The 17,767-nt window shown below is 37.5% G+C and overlaps 1 protein-coding gene across 4 annotated transcripts in view; it reads right to left on the bottom strand.

Moving 5' to 3' along the window:
• The window catches only part of HIPK3 (homeodomain interacting protein kinase 3), a 95,641-nt gene that overhangs the window by 59,362 nt on the left and 18,512 nt on the right, over positions 1-17,767 (bottom strand). For all 4 annotated transcript variants that reach the window (XM_082410409.1, XM_082410408.1, XM_082410411.1 and 1 more), the window contains one exon: positions 6,166-7,261. In XM_082410409.1, coding sequence (XP_082266535.1) covers positions 6,166-7,259 — 1,094 coding nt within the window. In that variant the 5' untranslated portion in view covers positions 7,260-7,261. The remainder of the gene's footprint in view (positions 1-6,165; positions 7,262-17,767) is intronic.

Here is a 17,767-nt window from a genome sequence, read left to right as displayed (position 1 = left end):
ACCACAATGTATGGCACTGAAAACCACTTCATTATAGACTTTTGGAATCTTCTGTTAAAACTTCTGTTAAAACGAAACCCAGTTGACAACTTTTTATTTGCCTAATAAAGATTCCTAAGCAAAAACAACTTTTATGATACAGAGAAGAAGCTGCCAGCAATTTCAGCCAATACTGAGCTCTAAGGTAAGGGTGAGTTTGTGAGAGAACACGCCTTACGACTAGCCAATCCTGGGAATTCCCTGGAGGTCCGGTGGTTAGGACTTGGCGCTTTCACTGCTGTGGCCCGGGTTTAATCCCTGGTCTGGGAACTAAGATCCCGCAAGCCAAAAACAAAAAAAAAAGACTAGTCAATACTAACTCCTTCTCTACTTTCAAGTCTCATTCAAGTCAAGGGTCATCTTTCCCCAGACACCCTCTCTGAACCCTCACATTAGGCTAAGGGCTCTCCTCTGGGTTCCCACAGCACCCTGCACACACTTCTACCCTAGAACTTCTTGAGACAAACTATTTTTCTCCTCCATTAAATGATGAAACCATGTTTTATCTGTATCCCTAGCACCTAGCACAGTGCCAGTACACAAAAAGGGCTCAACAAAAATTGTGTTAATCTTGCATTGTAAACTTGGACCTGTGTGAACTGTATAAGCCTCAGTTTTCTATTTATTAAATAGGAATTCCACCAAGCATCTATCTAAGAACACAGAGATTGAGACATGAGGAATAAACTAGGAATTATATGTAGAAGCACTTGAAAAAAGGATGCCGTATACATACACAATCTTCTGTTATTATAAAGTACCCTATATAAAATACTAGTTATTTTTTTATGGATCATTCTGTGTGCCTTAATTTTGTTACAGGAACTTTGTCTTTGATACTTCAGGGTCTAAAAAGGCATGAGGGGTTGGGAATGCCCTAAACCAAAACTGATAAGCCTGAATTGTTTTTTACCATTACATATCTCTTTGTCAACTGTCACATGGAAGAGAGCAGCATTTACTTCAACAACAACTAATGCTAAAAATAAGCAGCAAAGAATACAACCGCTATACAGGTTACTTTCCAGCCCACTTTCCTGTCTCTATGCTCTGAAATGACTCAGAACCACAGGCTAAAATTCTATATTTAAAAAAGAAGAAAAAGATATTTATGACCTGAATGTTGCCACCACACCTCATAAATACAGCACCTTCTGCTGCTAAAACCTTTTATGCATTCAAGAGCCCTACGTGTTCTTGACAGAAACCATACTCAAGCAGCTGAATTTAGAACATGCTGACCTTGAGCAAATCAATGCCCTTAGCATGTACTTCTGGCTTATATCACTACAAGAGCTAGACAGCCTCACCATCTATAGTAGTCAACAATTTCTGGCCACTATCCGCTGTCTATTTTAAGATATTCCCTACTATGCTTCTGTGTTGCACAGTTCAAAGAAATAGAATAACACATGAACCTGTGTTTAAATGCAAATCGTTTACTTTGGAACCTGGGCTATGTGTATTCCCACTGTGATTAGCTCAAAAATATTTAATTTGGTAAGTTTCACTTCCTGCTTTCATTTTTTTTTTTTTTTAGCAATTTTTAATTTTTCTCTTTTTTTAATATATTTATTTTTTAGCTGCGTTGGGTCTTCGTTGCTCCACACGGGCTTTCTCTAGTTGCGGCGAACGGGAGCTACGCTTCATTGCAGTGCGCGGGCTTCTCATTGCAGTGGCTTCTCTTGTTGCGAAGCACGGGCCCTAGAGCGTGCAGGCTTCGGTAGTTGTGGCACGTGGACTCAGTAGTTGTGGCTCTCAGGCTCTAGAGCTCAGACTCAGTAGTTGTGGCGTGCGGGCTTAGTTGCTCCATGGCATGTGGGATCTTCCCAGACCAGGCCTCGAACCCGTGTCCCCTGCACTGGCAGGCAGATTCTTAACCACTGCACCACCAGGGAAGTCCCTCATTTTTTAAATGCAATCTATTTTAAACAAAGAGTAAAAAAAAATCAAGTATGAGACACTTCTGCTTATTGCCTAATCAGGTTTATAACAAAAACTAAGGCAGAGGGACTTCCCTGGTGGTCCAGGGGTTGAGAATCCGCCTTCCAATGCACGGGACCAGGTTCGATCCCTGGTCAGGGAACTAAGATCCCAAATGCCGTGGGGCAACTAAGCCCACGCTGCAACTACTGAGCCCCTGCACCACAACTACACACCCCACACGCCCTGGAGCCTGCATGCCACAACTAGAAAGCCCATGCGCCGCAAATACTGAGCCTGCACACTCTGGAGCCTGCACGCTGCAACTACTGAGCCCACGCACCACAACTAGAGAGAAGCCTGTGCACTGCAACGAAAGATCCCGCGTGCCACAACTAAGACCCAATGCAGTGTGATGAATTGGGAGATTGGGATTGACATATATACACTGATATGTATAAAATGGATAACTAATAAGAACCTGCTGTATAAAAAAATAAATTAAATAAAATTCAAAAAAAAGACCCAATGCAGCCATAAATAAATAAATAAATAGATAAACAAGTAAATATTAAAAAAAAAAACTAAGGCAGAATTGACAAAGCTCCAAATAAAAAGTACAAATACTGAAAAATAATGGTTACCTGCTATTTTTACGCAAAATTATACTAGACATTAAAACACTAGTTGATTAAGGGCTACGTTACATTTTTACCAATCTACCATAATATTTACAAACTCTTCTAACTCTTGATCCAACTGACAAACTCCATTTTTAAATTTTTGTTATCCAAGCAACACCAACTACTCTTTTTACAAATAAGAGCCTCATTTTTTTTTATCTAAACACAGAACCTGTAATTTAGCAATTGTATAGCTTCTGAAATTCAGGTAAATTATTTACTTGAAATGTATGTATAAAAACAAATTAGAAACTACTAGTTGCACTTAGCAATTATTCATAGCTTATTTTTCCATTCTCAAAAGAGGGTAATATTTGTGCAAAGGTCTAATGCTAAAAACCAATATCATAAAATATTTAGTGTCTTAGACTGCTTTTTAAAGGATTTCCTTTACTCTCTTGAAACATTTAATAAACAGATCATCTCAAGTACAAAAAATAGAGCTCTTTTTTACTCTCATCCAAAAGATTTCAAATAAAGGAAAGGAGTCTAGGTATCACACATAACTAAATCTGATATGCCTAATAATGCAGGACCCAAATATAATGAAGTCATTTACTAACAAGTGAACTAAAAATAGAGCCCAAGCAGCTGGAGCCTGGGGGTTTATATAATACGCTAGCTGACTTCTAAAAGCTCCTAAGACAGAATCCACAGAATACAAAGGCAAGAGGGAAACAACACCATTCCTCTCATGCTGTTAAATCAGATATTAAAATAATTTTTCCAGAAAAAAATTAACTAAAAGCTAATCTTGTGTTACATTAAATTGAAAAAAAAATTGTCAAGAGCACAGAGGATCAAATAAACCTAATTACAGAAGATGTCAATTAAGACTCACTACAGTGCCACACTACAATACCTTTTAAAACATCTAAAAGGTTTTAAGGGACTTCCCTGGTGGCTCAGTGGTTAACAATCCACCTGACAATGCAGGGAACACGGGTTCAATCCCTGGTCCGAGAAGATCCCACATGCTGCGAGCAACTAAGCCCATGTGCCACAACTACTGAGCCTGCGCTCTAGAGCCCAAGAGCCACAACTACTGAGCCCGCACGCCATAACTACTGAAACCCACGCATTCTAGGGCCCGCATGCGCAACTACTGAGCCCACGTGCTGCAACTACTGAAGCCCACGTGCCTAGAGTCCATGCTCCGCAACAAGAGAAGCCACCTCAATGAGAAGCCCATGCACCGCAGCGAAGAGCAGCCCCCGCTCGCCTCAACTAGAGAAAAGCCTGCGCACAGCAACAAAGACCCAACACAGCCAAAAAATAAAAATAAATTAAAAAAAAATTTTTTTAATAAAATTTTTTTTAATTTTTTAAATAAAATATAAATTAAAAAAAAAAAGGTTTTAAGAACAGTATCTAGCACTCTAATACTAAAAATTATAACATTAGGAATATAAAGGGTAAATTAGGCTATATTCCTAATTTCAACATATATTTTAGTAAACTTAATTATCACCAAGTGACATAAATGTGGGTTTCCTTCTGACAAACTATTAATGGTAGAACATATGTTTGGAGCTGATTTTTGTAGTAGCTAATTTCTGCTTTATCTTGTCCTGGGTACAAGGCATATATTTGCAAAAAGCTAATCAGGGTGAGAGGTATAGTACAAAGGCAGATGCAATACCAGAAAATAACTACCCCGTGTTGGGCCTAAATATATAATCCTCATGTTCTAACAATTTCCAACAATAAACTGCATGTGTTCATCTATTTACTAACTTATTAATAATGCCCAATATTGGCAGATCCTATATCTGCCCACTCTGTTGGGGCTCGTGGGGTTCCAGAATACACCAAGACCATAAACTCATTTAGGCTGAAATGAAAAGAATTTCCCAAAATTATAAGACTACGAATTCAGGGACTTTCCTGGTGGTGCAGTGGTTAAGAATCTGCCTGCCAATGAAGGGGACACAGGTTCGAGCCCTGGTCCGGGAAGATCCCACATGCCGTGGAGCAACTAAGCCCGTGCAACGCAACTACTGAGCCTGCGCTCTAGAGCCTGTGAGCCACAACTGCTGAGCCCACGTGCCACAACTACTGAAGCCCGTGCACCTAGAGCCCGTGCTCCGCAACGAGAGAAGCCACCGCAATGGGAAGCCCGCGCACCGCAATAGAGAGTAGCCCCCACTCACCGCAACTAGAGAAAGCCCGCGCACAGCAACAAAGACCCAACGCAGCCAAAAATAAATTTTAAAAAAAAGACTATGAATTCAAAAACATTTACAAACTAAAGAAGACATTTTGAATCACAGTAATCATTAGCTACCCTCAAGACCATCTATTGTACTCCAGGCTAGCGTTAATCATGACACTGTAGTACACAGAAATGATTTTCTTCTTCAAATTCCACCCATAGCACCAACACCAAGACAACATTTACCTAAAGCATATATGGAAAGACCATAATAAAACTTGTTACGAAAAAGTGGTCTGAACATTTGTGGCAGCCATGGAAGTGTGTTTAAGTCTTAAAATCACTAATCTGAATTTTTATAACTTTTCTAAATGTTCAGTTACATAAGATGTGTCATTAAAAAGCTAGTTCTCTTAAGTGCTGAAAAATGCCCAAAGATATGTACAAAAATTACTATAAACCCTTTCTCAATATTTAGACTTCTGTTTAATCATCACTGATCACCTATCATTCCTTCAGGTCCTCTATTAACAATAAAAATAACCAATGTCTTTAGCACAGAATTTTGCAGTAGGAATTTCTATTCTGCTTGAGCAGATTTTATGCCTAAATTTTTTTCTTTTTAATATGAGTTCACTTGTTCCCTCTGTCCTTTGTTTCTTTTCCTACCTTCTCTTGTGTTTGTGGGGGTTTTCTTTTACATCATTATTGGAGTATAATTGCTTTACAATGGTGTGTTGGTTTTTACTGTACAACAAAGTGAATCAGCTATATGTATACATATATCCCCATATCCCCTCCCTCTTGCGTCTCCCTCCCACCCTCCCGATCCCACCCCTCTAGGTGGTCACAAAGCACCGAGCTGATCTCCCTGTGCTATGCAGCTGCTTCCCACTAGCTATCTATTTTACATTTGGTAGTGTATATATGTCAATGCTACTCTCTCACTTCGTCCCAGCTTCCCCTTCCCCACCTGTGTCTTCAAGTCCATTCTCTACGTCTGCGTCTTTATTCCTGTCCTGCCCCTAGGTTCTTCAGAACCTTTTTTTTTTTAAGATTCCATATATTTTTTTTTATAGATTCTATATATATTCCAGAACCTTTTTTTTTTTTTTAGATTCCATAAAGTAAGTCTTTCTGACTTACTTTGTATGATGGTCTCTAGGTCCATCCACGTCACTACAAATAACTCAATTTCGTTTCTTTTTATGTATGCCTAGATTTTTAAAACCTCAAGGCTAAACTGAACTTATCTTGATCTCTATTTATCCAAAGCAGTCTTTTTCACCACATACACAGACAAAATTATTTCATTCAGCAAAAATTCAACACTTATCAAATAACCAAAAAATAGTTGTCACCTACCTGTAGTACCGAGATTGCAGATATGTTGAACAAACAGTCTTTGATACGTGACTGGCCGACCCAAAGTCTATTACTTTAACCCTGTATGGCTGTCGAACAGGATCCACCAACATAATATTCTCCGGTTTGAGGTCTGCGTGAATTAAACCAAGACTTTTCAATTTTTTCAGTGCAGTGGCCACTTGCTGAAGAATGGGTCGAATTACTTTTAGTGGCAGAGGACTGAACTTATTTTGTTTCAGAAAGTCATACAAGTTTTGTTCCAGCATCTCAAAGACTAAACAAGTATGGTTACGGTGCTGAAAGCATTCATAAGCTCGTACAAAGTTATATTCATCAGCATTTTCAGTACTGAGCCTTGCTAATATGCTCACTTCTATCTGACCTTGACGTGCATAAGAAGGGTGGTTCTTCAAAATTTTGATTGCTACAATTTCATTTGTCCCTCTTTTCCAGCATTTGACTACCTGGCCAAAAGTGCCTCGACCAAGAAAATCAAGGACTTCATAAGTATTTTTCATGGAGCATAAGACTTCATGCTGTACTAACTGATAGTCACCTTCTCCAGTGGTACAATTCTGTTTTGTTCCTGTGGTAGTTGTCACAACTGTCACTGGATTTCCCATGTTGGTTTGCAACATTGCAGGAAGTATGGACAACTCATCCACAATCTGCATTGCGCTATGATTATCCAACTCCTCACTCTTGCGCTTCAATCCACATCGCTGGGGGCCTTCTAGGAAACTTAACCTGTGTCGCCACGCCCCAATCTGAAGTGCCTCCACTTGAGTTTGCTGCGCCTGAGCTGCTATAACCTTAGTAGCACCCGCAGTGCTTTTTAAAACAACAGCACTTGTCTGCAATGAAAGGTTGTGTCCTCGAGGTCTGTTAAATGGTATCTTTGTCTGAAAAGCACTACCCTTAGTGGGAGGATGAGAATTTCCAACGTTTCTACCATTCACATAGGTCCGTGGATAGTTTCTTTCCTGGAATACACAACTGCTTGGCTCTACTTTGAGTTTCTTCACACTACAAAAGGCACTTGACTGAGTTTGATAAATATACGGTGGGTAGACCAAGACTTGTGAGGCCATACCTGCAAAAGAAAAAAAGGGCCATGTTAGCTACAAAAATTTAATTTTTTAAATCTCATGAAGAAAACATTTAAGGATCAAGTCCATAATTTATAAAAATAGTTAAATTCCATTAAGATTTTTTCCCCTTGGAGGAGAAAAACATTTTCAATGCTCCATTTTAGTTACTTAGTACTTCAGATATTTTGTGTATTGCATGAAAGGTCGGGACTAAACAGCTGAGTACATTCATTTAATCAATAAATATTTACTGCTAAGCTATACGGCCAAGATATGCCCTAAGAACTGTACCAACCATCTTCCCTCCAAAAGAAAAGGTACAGATCCTTAAACTGTACACATTTGGCAAAAGTAAAACATTCTATTACCAATATATCATTTATGAACCAATGACCAAAAAAGAAAATATATATTACATAAATGTAGTTACATTCCATAAACCTAAAGCTCCAGAACTGCCTCAGGGAGAAAAAAAATCAATTGTAAAAATAAGTATATAAGCCAGATAGAGTTCGTTTTCACAACGTCCTCTTTACTTAACGTCATTTTCCACATCCACCCTTGTAGCAAACTCCTTTACATTCAAATCAAAGTGATACATTTTTTTTCTGTTGGCTTGTGGGATCTTAGTCCTCCAACCAGGGATTGAACCCAGGCCCTCAGCAGTGAAAGCACTGAATCCTAACCACTGGACCGCCAGGGAATTCCTGAGACAATACCTTTTTTTTTTTTAATAGACTTTCTATTTTATATTGGAGTATAGCTGATTAACAATGTTGTGTTAGTTTCAGGTTTACAGCAAAGTGATTCAGTTATACATATACATGTATCTATTCTTTTTCAAATTCTTTTCCCATTTACGTTGTTACATAATATTGATCATTGGTCCCTGTGCTATACAGTAGGTCCTTGTTGGTTATCTGTTTTAAATATAGCAGTATATACATGTCAATCCCAAACTTCCTAACTATCCATTCCCCCCTGGTAATCGTAGTTCATTCTCTAAGTCTGTGAGTCTGTTTCTGTTTTGTAAATAAGTTCATCTTTATTTTTTTTTTAGATTCCACGTGTAAGCAATACCTTACTATATTTCTCTTTCTCTTTCTGACTTACTTCACTCAGTAGAATAATTTCCAGGTCCATCTATGTTGCTGCAAATGGCATTATTTCATTCTTTTTAATGGCTGAGTAATATTCCATTGTACAATACCTTCTTGATGAACCCTTGCCTGGAACACCCACACTCACCACTCACCCTCCAGGCAGAATTGGGCATTCAGTGCTCTCGTAGAAGCTTACATATTCCTCTAATTAGCATTCATGATATGACATGCCTGACATTACACTGTAAGTGTCAGCACATACAACAGTCTTTCACACTAGATCTCAAACAAAGTGCTCATAATATAGAGTTGGTTTTCAATAAATGTTGGTTGGTTGAATTAACTTCAAAATATTTCCGTTCTCCACAATTTAAAAATCTGTATCATATTCTGGGCAGTCTCCTACCATTTTAACAAATCAAACATCAATTCTTTAACTCAAAAACAACAGATTGCCATCACTATATGTAATATATATAATATTTAAAATAATAAGAGCTACCACCTACTATGCAACAGTTTAACAAACGCTTTATTTGCAGCATTTTATTTAGTCCCAATTTGCTGTTAAGGAAACTAAAGCTCAGAGGGACTAGGTAATTGGTTCAAAGTCACATAGCTAGGGTGTAGTAAAAGGAGCAGGAAAATACAATGGCCCTTCAGGTAAAAGGCATAAATTTATGCCTCCTTCAACTTCATAAACAATTCTTGTTACAACCTACCACTTTCCTAAGTTGACCTGGCTTTGGCAAGAAATCAGCTACAAAACCTAATTACACAAATTAAGATTTGCTGTTCAATGCGTAAGAGAAAATCGTAAATTGAAATCCTGGCGTTCCAAACCTTTTCATCCATTTTCTTAAAATCTTACTGGAATCTATTCTATACTTTTACTCAGGGGAGATTTCAAAACTCCACCAATTTATCATCTTTTTAATGAGGCAAAGGCACATCAAAAACTCTTTCTAAACATATCAAGCTCACTCTCTAACTCACTTAACACTGTGAAGCTCCCCAACCTCATCTTCAACAACTTAACATTATCATGATTCTCCTTATTTCAAAGCACTTCTGTAACCCACACCCATAGAAACAGACACAATGACAGATGATGAAACTCACAAACAAGAGTTTCTAAAACAGCTCTTATAAATATACTAATGGATTTAAAGAACATGAACATAAACAGGAGACACATGAAAATCATTTTAAAAATGGAACTGGTGAGCCTGGAGAACCCTACATACCATACACAGATGGTGGGAAAGACATTTGGCAATACCTAACAAAACTGCAAATGGATATGTTCTCTGATCAAGAATCAGGTAACTCAGATACAGTACAAGATAGTCATGCAGCACTGTCTGTAAAGAAATACAACACTGGAAACAACCTAAGCATCCATCCAAAAGGCATGAGTTAGATACACTTTGATACACAGACCAACCAGAGTCTTAAAAAAAAACAATGAAAACAATATTTTTACCCTGCTATAACCTGATTCCCAAGATAATACTGTTACATGAAAAAGGCAAAATTCAGAAAAATGTGTACTTTACAACAGATATTACCACGTGTGTTTAATTAAAAAGGGGAATTATATTATCTATATTTTTGCACATACATTAATATGTGTACATACATAAAGAAGTTGTAGGTTTCTCTGCCTTAGAGAAGAATAACAAGAATACTGGGGGCAATGAGAAAGACTGACTTTACACTGTATATCCTTTTTACCACCTTATTTTTTACTATGTACCTGTATTACCTGTTCAAAAAAGTTTTTTAATCATCTGGGAAACCTATTAAAACATACAGATGAAACAATTTCAAGATGAAATAATATATCTGGGATATGCTTCAAAACAACAGAAAAAGTGGATGGGGATATAGATAAAATGAAATTAGCCATAAATTATTCATCATAGGAGCTTGATAGTGAATAAAAAGGGGTTCATTACACTATCCTATCTACTTTTGAATATGTATACGTTTTTCCTTAATAAAGAGTTAAGTAAGGGACTTCCCTGGTGGTCCAGTGGGTAAGACTCCGCACTCCCAATGCAGGGGCCCGGGTTCAATCCCTGGTTAGGGAACTAGATCCCACACACATGGCGCAACTAAGAGTTCGCATGCTGCAACTAAGAGTCCACATGCTGCAACTAAGAAGTCTGCATGCCGTACTCAAGATCCCACATACCGCAACTAAACATGCCACAACGAAGATCCCGCGTGCCACACTAAGACCCTGCACAGCCAAAATAAGTAAATAAATAATGTTTTTTAAATGTTTAAAAACAAAAAGTTAAGTAAACATATATTTAAAACTCCAGAAAAATTCTGATTCAGTAAATCTGTGGTGAGGTTCAGTGACCTGTACGTATACAAGTTCCCAAGGCCATTTACTGATAGATTCACACTAACTATTGACATTACTGAGAACCAATGATCTCATCTGTACAAAACCCAAGGCAAATTCAAGTCCTACCACTTCAGGGCCCTCAAGTCTGAAAAATCAGGTTGAAGTCCTAGGGAATAAAATGCATACCACGCTAGGCCAATCCATGCCATGTTAAATAAAGGTGTTATGTGAACAACAGCTGAGATCCAGGTAATTGACCTAGAGATGTTTTTTTAAAAAACTACTACAATTTCTGAATCCAGCTGTCCCTACCTTTTCTTTTCCAACATGCCAAGCTGGAAGGCAAACAGCCCAAAGGTTCCAACCAGGGCCAACTAAAGGAAGCTTAGAGAAAGTAATTACCCCTCACCAACCACTGTACTCTGTGGGACCAATCTCAAAGGAAACTTTAGAAAATAAACACGGGGTAGGAATGTCACGTAATTTACATAGCACATAAGAAGAAGTGGGTGAGGGGGTAATGCTGGAGATAGTTGTTATAACAGACCACAAGAAAAGAACTCTAAATTACTAATTAACTTGACTACTGTGACTCCCTACCACAGGTATTAAGTCTTTCCCTTCTCCCACCCTCCATCAGATTAACTCATGACCTGAGAAGAGTATCTTATACTTGGTGTTTATGGATTTTACAGAGTATAGTTAGTACTCTGAGAAGCTGCTGAAGTCCAGAGCCCAAAACACTGATTCAGTACAATACTACATATTTCCTATTATTTTTCATTGCAATATATACTGTTATACCTCTGCAGTTATATTTCATGACTTTATCATTTGTTCTCACCAACTGACTAAGAAATGAAGTCTTGAAATACCACCCTTTTGTGAGCTGGAGCTGCCTATAAAATCACTCCAAGGACAGTCAAGACTCCTGTTAGGGACTTCCCTGGTGGCACAGTGGTTAAGAATCCACCTGCCAATTCAGGGGACAAGGGTTCGAGCCCGGGTCCGGGAAGATCCCACATGCCGTGGAACAACTAAGCTCGTGAGCCACAACTACTGAGCAAGTGTGCTGCAATTACAGAAGCCCACGCTCACAGAGCCCATGCTCTGCAACAAGAGAAGCCACCGCAGTAAGAAGCCTGCGCACCGCAACGAAGAGTAGCCCCCGCTCGCCGCAACTAGAGAAAGCCCACGCACAGCAATGAAGACACAATGCAGCCAAAAATAAATAAATAAAATAAATAAATTTATTTAAAAAAAAAAAAGACCCCCATTAGAGTAACTGTTAAGTTTCCATTCCTCAGGCTTAATAATCTCAGGTACTTTAATAGGCCTTATTTTTCCAAGCCTCTAAAAAACTTTAAGACTCATCTGAATTCTATTCAAATTCTTCACATCCTTTTACAATTATCAAAACAGCAATGTAACCAATGTTGATAACTAAACCACCACTAACCATAAAGATATGGTTTCTTCTTTTTTTTTTTCGTATTACACATAATATCAGGCCTTCTGAAAAGGGAGGGAGGTAGCAGAGATAGAAATACTTTGACTATCTTATATTCAATTAATTAGCCAATATCAAAGTTCTGGATCATTTTCTGCCAAACTTATACATAGCGCTATACATGATCAGGTTCTTCTTTAAAATAGCCTGTGATATCACAAATACATTTAATTAAAGGTAAATAATGCCTTGCATTCTCCTCACTCAACTCTCTTCTTGTACTTGTTTAAATCTCAATTTTTAAACTTTTTTTTCCTTAAAAAACTGTGGTAAAATATACATACATAAAATTTATCATTTTTAGGTGCACAGCTCAGTGGCATTAAGGTCATTCACACTGTTGTGCAACCATCACCACCATCCACCTCCAGAACTTTCCCCCCCACTTTGAAAACTAAAACTGAAACAACTGTCCACTGTCCCCTCCCACTAGCCCCTGGCAACCACCTTTCTACACTCTGTATCTACAAATTTGACTACTCTAGGTACCTCATATAAGTTTAATTATACAATACTTGTCCTTTTATAACTGGCTTATTCCACTCAGCCTGTCTTCAAGGTTCATCCATGTTGCAGCATGTGTCAGAATTTCCTTCCTTTTTAAAGCTAAGTGATTTCCCATTGCATGTTTATGCCATATTTTGTTTATCCATTCAGTCATCAGAAGATATTTGGGTTGTTTCCACCATTCAACTATTGTGACTAATGCAGCTGTGAACATGGATATACAAACATCTCTGCAAGACCCTGTTTGCAATTCTTTTGTATATATACCCAGAAGGGGAATTGCTGGATTACATGGTAATTCCTTTGTTTTTTGTTTTGTTTTGTTTTAGGCCGCACCACACGGGTTACAGGATCTTAGTTCCCCAACCAGGGATCGAACCCGTGAGCTCGGCAGTGAAAGTGCGGAGTCCTAACCACTGGACCACCAGGGAATTCCCATGGTGATTCCATTTTTAATTCGAGGAATCACTAGACTGTTTTCCATAGCAGCTGCACCATTTTACACTCCAACCAGTAGTGCACAAGGGTTCCAATTTTTCCACATCCCTGCCAATGCTTGTTATTTTCTTCTTTCTTCTTTTTTAATAATAGCCATCCTAATGGGTATGAAGGGGTATCTTATTGTGGTTTTCAAATCTCCATTTTTTTAAATCTAATTCTTCATCAATACTGGCTACACTAACACCTAGAGCTTGATGTCATCAGTAGCTATAACACATAAACTTTGTATTTTTTCATTTGAGTTACTGATGAATATTAAACATTACACTTAAGACTAAGCTCTATAGAAACCCATTCCCAAGTGATTACTGAACAAACCCCCTTCTTTCAGACCATCACCGAAAAGTATAGAAATTATTAAATTACTAAAAACATCAAGTTTTAGGGACTTCCCTGGTGGCGCAGTGGTTAAGAATCCGCCTGCCAATGCAGGGTACACGGGTTCGAGCCCTGGTCCAGAGGATCCCACATGCGGCAGAGCAACTAAGTCCATGCACCACAACTACTGAGCCTGCACTCTGGAGCCTACGCGCCACAACTACTAAGCCCACGCGCCACAACTACTGAAGCCCGCGTGCCTAGAGCCCGTGTTCCGCCAAGAAGAGAAGCCACCGCAATGAGAAGCCCGCGCACCGCAACGAAGAGTAGTCCCCGCTCACCACAACTAGAGAAAGCCTACGGAAAGCGATGAAGACCCAACGCAGCCAAAAATAAATAAATAAATAAATATATTTTTTTGAAAACCAAATTTTAAATTAAGATACAAATATGGAAATGTGATCAGTATTGAAGATTTCTAAAGATCTACAAGAAGAAATAAATCAAAACAAAAGAAAACCCTTTTAAAAACACAGGAAAAAGGTTTCCTTTACCTAAAGAGAGGCTCAGGACACTAAAAGATTATCTCATAATAAACAGAGATAAAAGACCAAAACATTAAATATATAGCCAGGAATACACAATTAAAAAAAAAAGACTGTCAATACAACAAACAAAAAAGTCAGCTCAATGAACATTACCTTAGGGAATATTTTCATTCAACTGGAAATCAGCAAACAGCTACACTAGATCAAGGTAAACGACTGATTCTGTTACATAAAAACCCTGCATTAAGATTTCTTTTCTGAACACACCTATCAACTCTGTTTCCAGGATATACTAAAATAAGTAGACACAAGTACAGTTCACTTTCAAAAGTGAACTTATTACCACTCTATAAAGGGAGATAGAATGTAACAGGAAACGAAAAGTTGAGACTCCTTTATCAGGTAAAATGTACAAATGCACCTTTAATCTACCAGCTTCAAAGCTAAGAGCTAGAAAATCATCCTGTGTGAAAACAGTAATGATATCTTATGTCTTCACAGCTATAGTAGTACTAAATTCACTAATGGAATAATGTGTTTTTAGTCAAATCACACAAATACACATTAATTGCCTTTCAGCAATGATTACAACTGCCTTTCGGCATGCTATGATTAGCGTGAGACAAAAAGACTGAAATGTACTTCGTAAAAACTCAGTGAGCATGCTAAAAAACAAAACTATAACACCACCACCCCACACACACAAGCCACTGCTTCCTGACCTACTACCAAGTCCTCATCATCCTATTCTGGTCTTTATCTGGATCCAGTCACCTCTCATAATCCTCTTTCCTTCCCTCATCTCAATTAAACCCCAAGATCTGACCTGCCAATATCAACACAGTACTTCACATTCTGTCCTCAAAATATTATCTCTTCCTTTGATCTACCATCTCTTTCTGATTATGTCCCACCACACAAACTCCCAATATTCCTTGCTAAATTCTAGTTCCTCTGCTTCTAGTAAAATAGATTCAAAATTAACACTTGTCTTATGTAACACACAAAAATATTTTTAAAGATGCTTAGGAGCAAAAGAACCCAAAATTCTAAATCTGAATACAGTAGCTCTCAATCTTTTTCCTGAAACATTTCAGGTATGATGAACTTTGAAGAACTGAAGCACTTTAGGGGAGGTAGTATTAAAGGGCAAAACTTTTTCAGAGAAGTAAAAGTACTTTGGGGAAGGTGGTCTTCACAAAAGCATTTTTATTAACACACGCAAATGAAGTAATTTAGTCATTCTAACAAAGGAGGTTTGTGCATCATTAGAATGACTTTCAAAACTGCAGAAAATCTTGGGCTTCCCTGGTGGCGCAGTGGTTAAGAATCTGCCTGCCAATGCAAGGGACACGGGGTTGAGCCCTGGTCCGGGAAGATCCCACATGCCGCGGAACAACTAAGCCCGTGCACCACAACTACTGAGCCTGAGCTCTAGAGCCTGCGAGCCACAACTACTGAGCCCACGTGCCACAACTACTGAAACCTGCACGCCTAGAGCCCGTGCTCCACAACAAGAGAAGCCACGACAATGAGAAGCCCGCACACTGCAAGGAAGAGTAGCCCCCGCTCACTGCAACTAGAGAAAGCCCGCGCACAGCAACAAAGACCCAACACAGCCAAAAATAAATAAATAAATTAATTAATTAATTTTTTTTTAAAACTGCAGAAAATCTTTTGCAAAACAGCAGGGTCAACCTACTTCATCTAGGTAGTGGGCCAAAGAGAAATGATGCCATTCTTACACTACTTCTGCATTCCTCACAAAGTCTAGCACAGAGTTAAATGAATAAAGAAAGCCTCAAGCTATTATAGTCTCAAATCTTTTCACTTATTTTTTATAGGATATTAAAAACACCAGTTTTATCACAACTCTAATGTTTGTACAAATGATTATATCTTGGATTCATAAGGTCTGACAAGCAAAGAGATCAAAGGAGATAGAAAGAAATCTTCAAGGTAACAATACTGTCCATAATCTAGTTTCATGTAAATAACAGATTGTTCCAGCTTGGTTTATCCATAGACTTAAAGATTTTGCTTTCATGAATATACTTAGAAAAAGTTTCATTTTTTCCATTTTTAAAATATTTTCAGGCACATGAGTATTTTCAAAGGATATTAAGACATTACAATAAAGTTTCATTCAGAATCATTTTTTTTGATACTTGTAACTGGACACAATGCAAACAATATCAGAATTTCATTTGTTTCAACTGAAAATCTGTCATCATTTTATTGAGGGATAAAAGGACATTTTTCTTAAGAGCTTTAAAACTGAAAGGCATCAAATATAGAGAAGAATGTTAAAAACAAATATCACACTTTTACTTAGAGTGACTGAACGAAGCTATAAATTGCACAACTATTTGTTATCGTAATGCCCCTTTAACCATTTTATCTTGGATTAGCTCACAAATATAACTTTAAATTAACGTTCGTTTGTTGTATATATTTCCAAAAAAAATCAGCTCCTGAAATAATTATGGTGATACCACAAATGAAAACCTTTAACCAAAAGCTGTATTATTTGGGCTGAAGTTTAAATCCCTAACTAACTGACCTAATTTTCAACATATTGTTCAAATGATAAATGAGTTAATAATCTATGAAAGTTACATCAAATTCACTTTTTTCATGTCTCATAGCTACATCCACTGTGATTATCAAATAATGTTTTCATATATTTTAATTCTACCTTTACCATACTTATCCCTGACAACAGATGGTTGGCCTCGTTCTCAAGTTGCAAGTTTGAAGTTTAAAGATTCAATTACTTGAGGGAAAAGAAAAGTCTAGATACCTTCATTAGTACCCAAACTTTAATTTATGACAATAAAATACATATGAACCTACCAATGTTTTTTCTAACAACATCAAAGAAACAGATCATATTTTGTGGAAGAAATGGAAGAATTGTTAATTAAATTCAATGGAAAACGCTTTCATAAATTTTCACTTGTACATTCAAATTTTGGGATACTATTTTTTAAATAATCAAGTTAGTTTATCCAAAATTTAGTCACTCCTTATTTGTTCTTTAACATGTACAGCCTACAAAGGTAAAGCCATTTATAACTCCTTTACATCTTGTATGGACTGAACAGATAACTATCTGCTTCACTTTCGTATGTCTACCCACTTCACCCTACCCCATCCAAAAAGAGAGTTCTTCGCTAATTAAAAAAAAAAACACACACACAAGACACAAAACTGTCTCCAGTTAGTGATTTCCCAAATTTTTATCCTATAATGACCACCTGTGAATTTATCATGAGAAGTTTATAATGCTATATTTGTCCCTCATTACATTTAAACAATTTCACACCCACAGGCTCTAATTATTCTCCAACTGAGGTGCTAGAATTTCCTTCTAGAAGATAAATATAAAGGGGGGGGGGGAGGAATCTTTCCCTTTCAGTTTAAAAGTTATGTTACATTTTTAACAAATCGCAAACCTCTGATAGAAAGGAAGGAAGGTTTTCTTTAAACAAGATACAAAAAGTACAAACTATAAGAGGAAGAGATTGGAAAATGTGACTTGATTAAAACTTAAAACTTTTATTTATTTATCAAATGATACAATAAAAATAAGCCACAGATATGGAGAAGACACTGGCTACATACATAACTGACAAAAGATCTAAAGAAGTCATAGT

Source organism: Balaenoptera physalus, assembly GCF_965194825.1.
Source record: "Balaenoptera physalus genome assembly, chromosome: 10".
NCBI lineage: Eukaryota > Metazoa > Chordata > Mammalia > Artiodactyla > Balaenopteridae > Balaenoptera > Balaenoptera physalus.
This window is presented reverse-complemented; position numbering and strand designations above follow the sequence as displayed.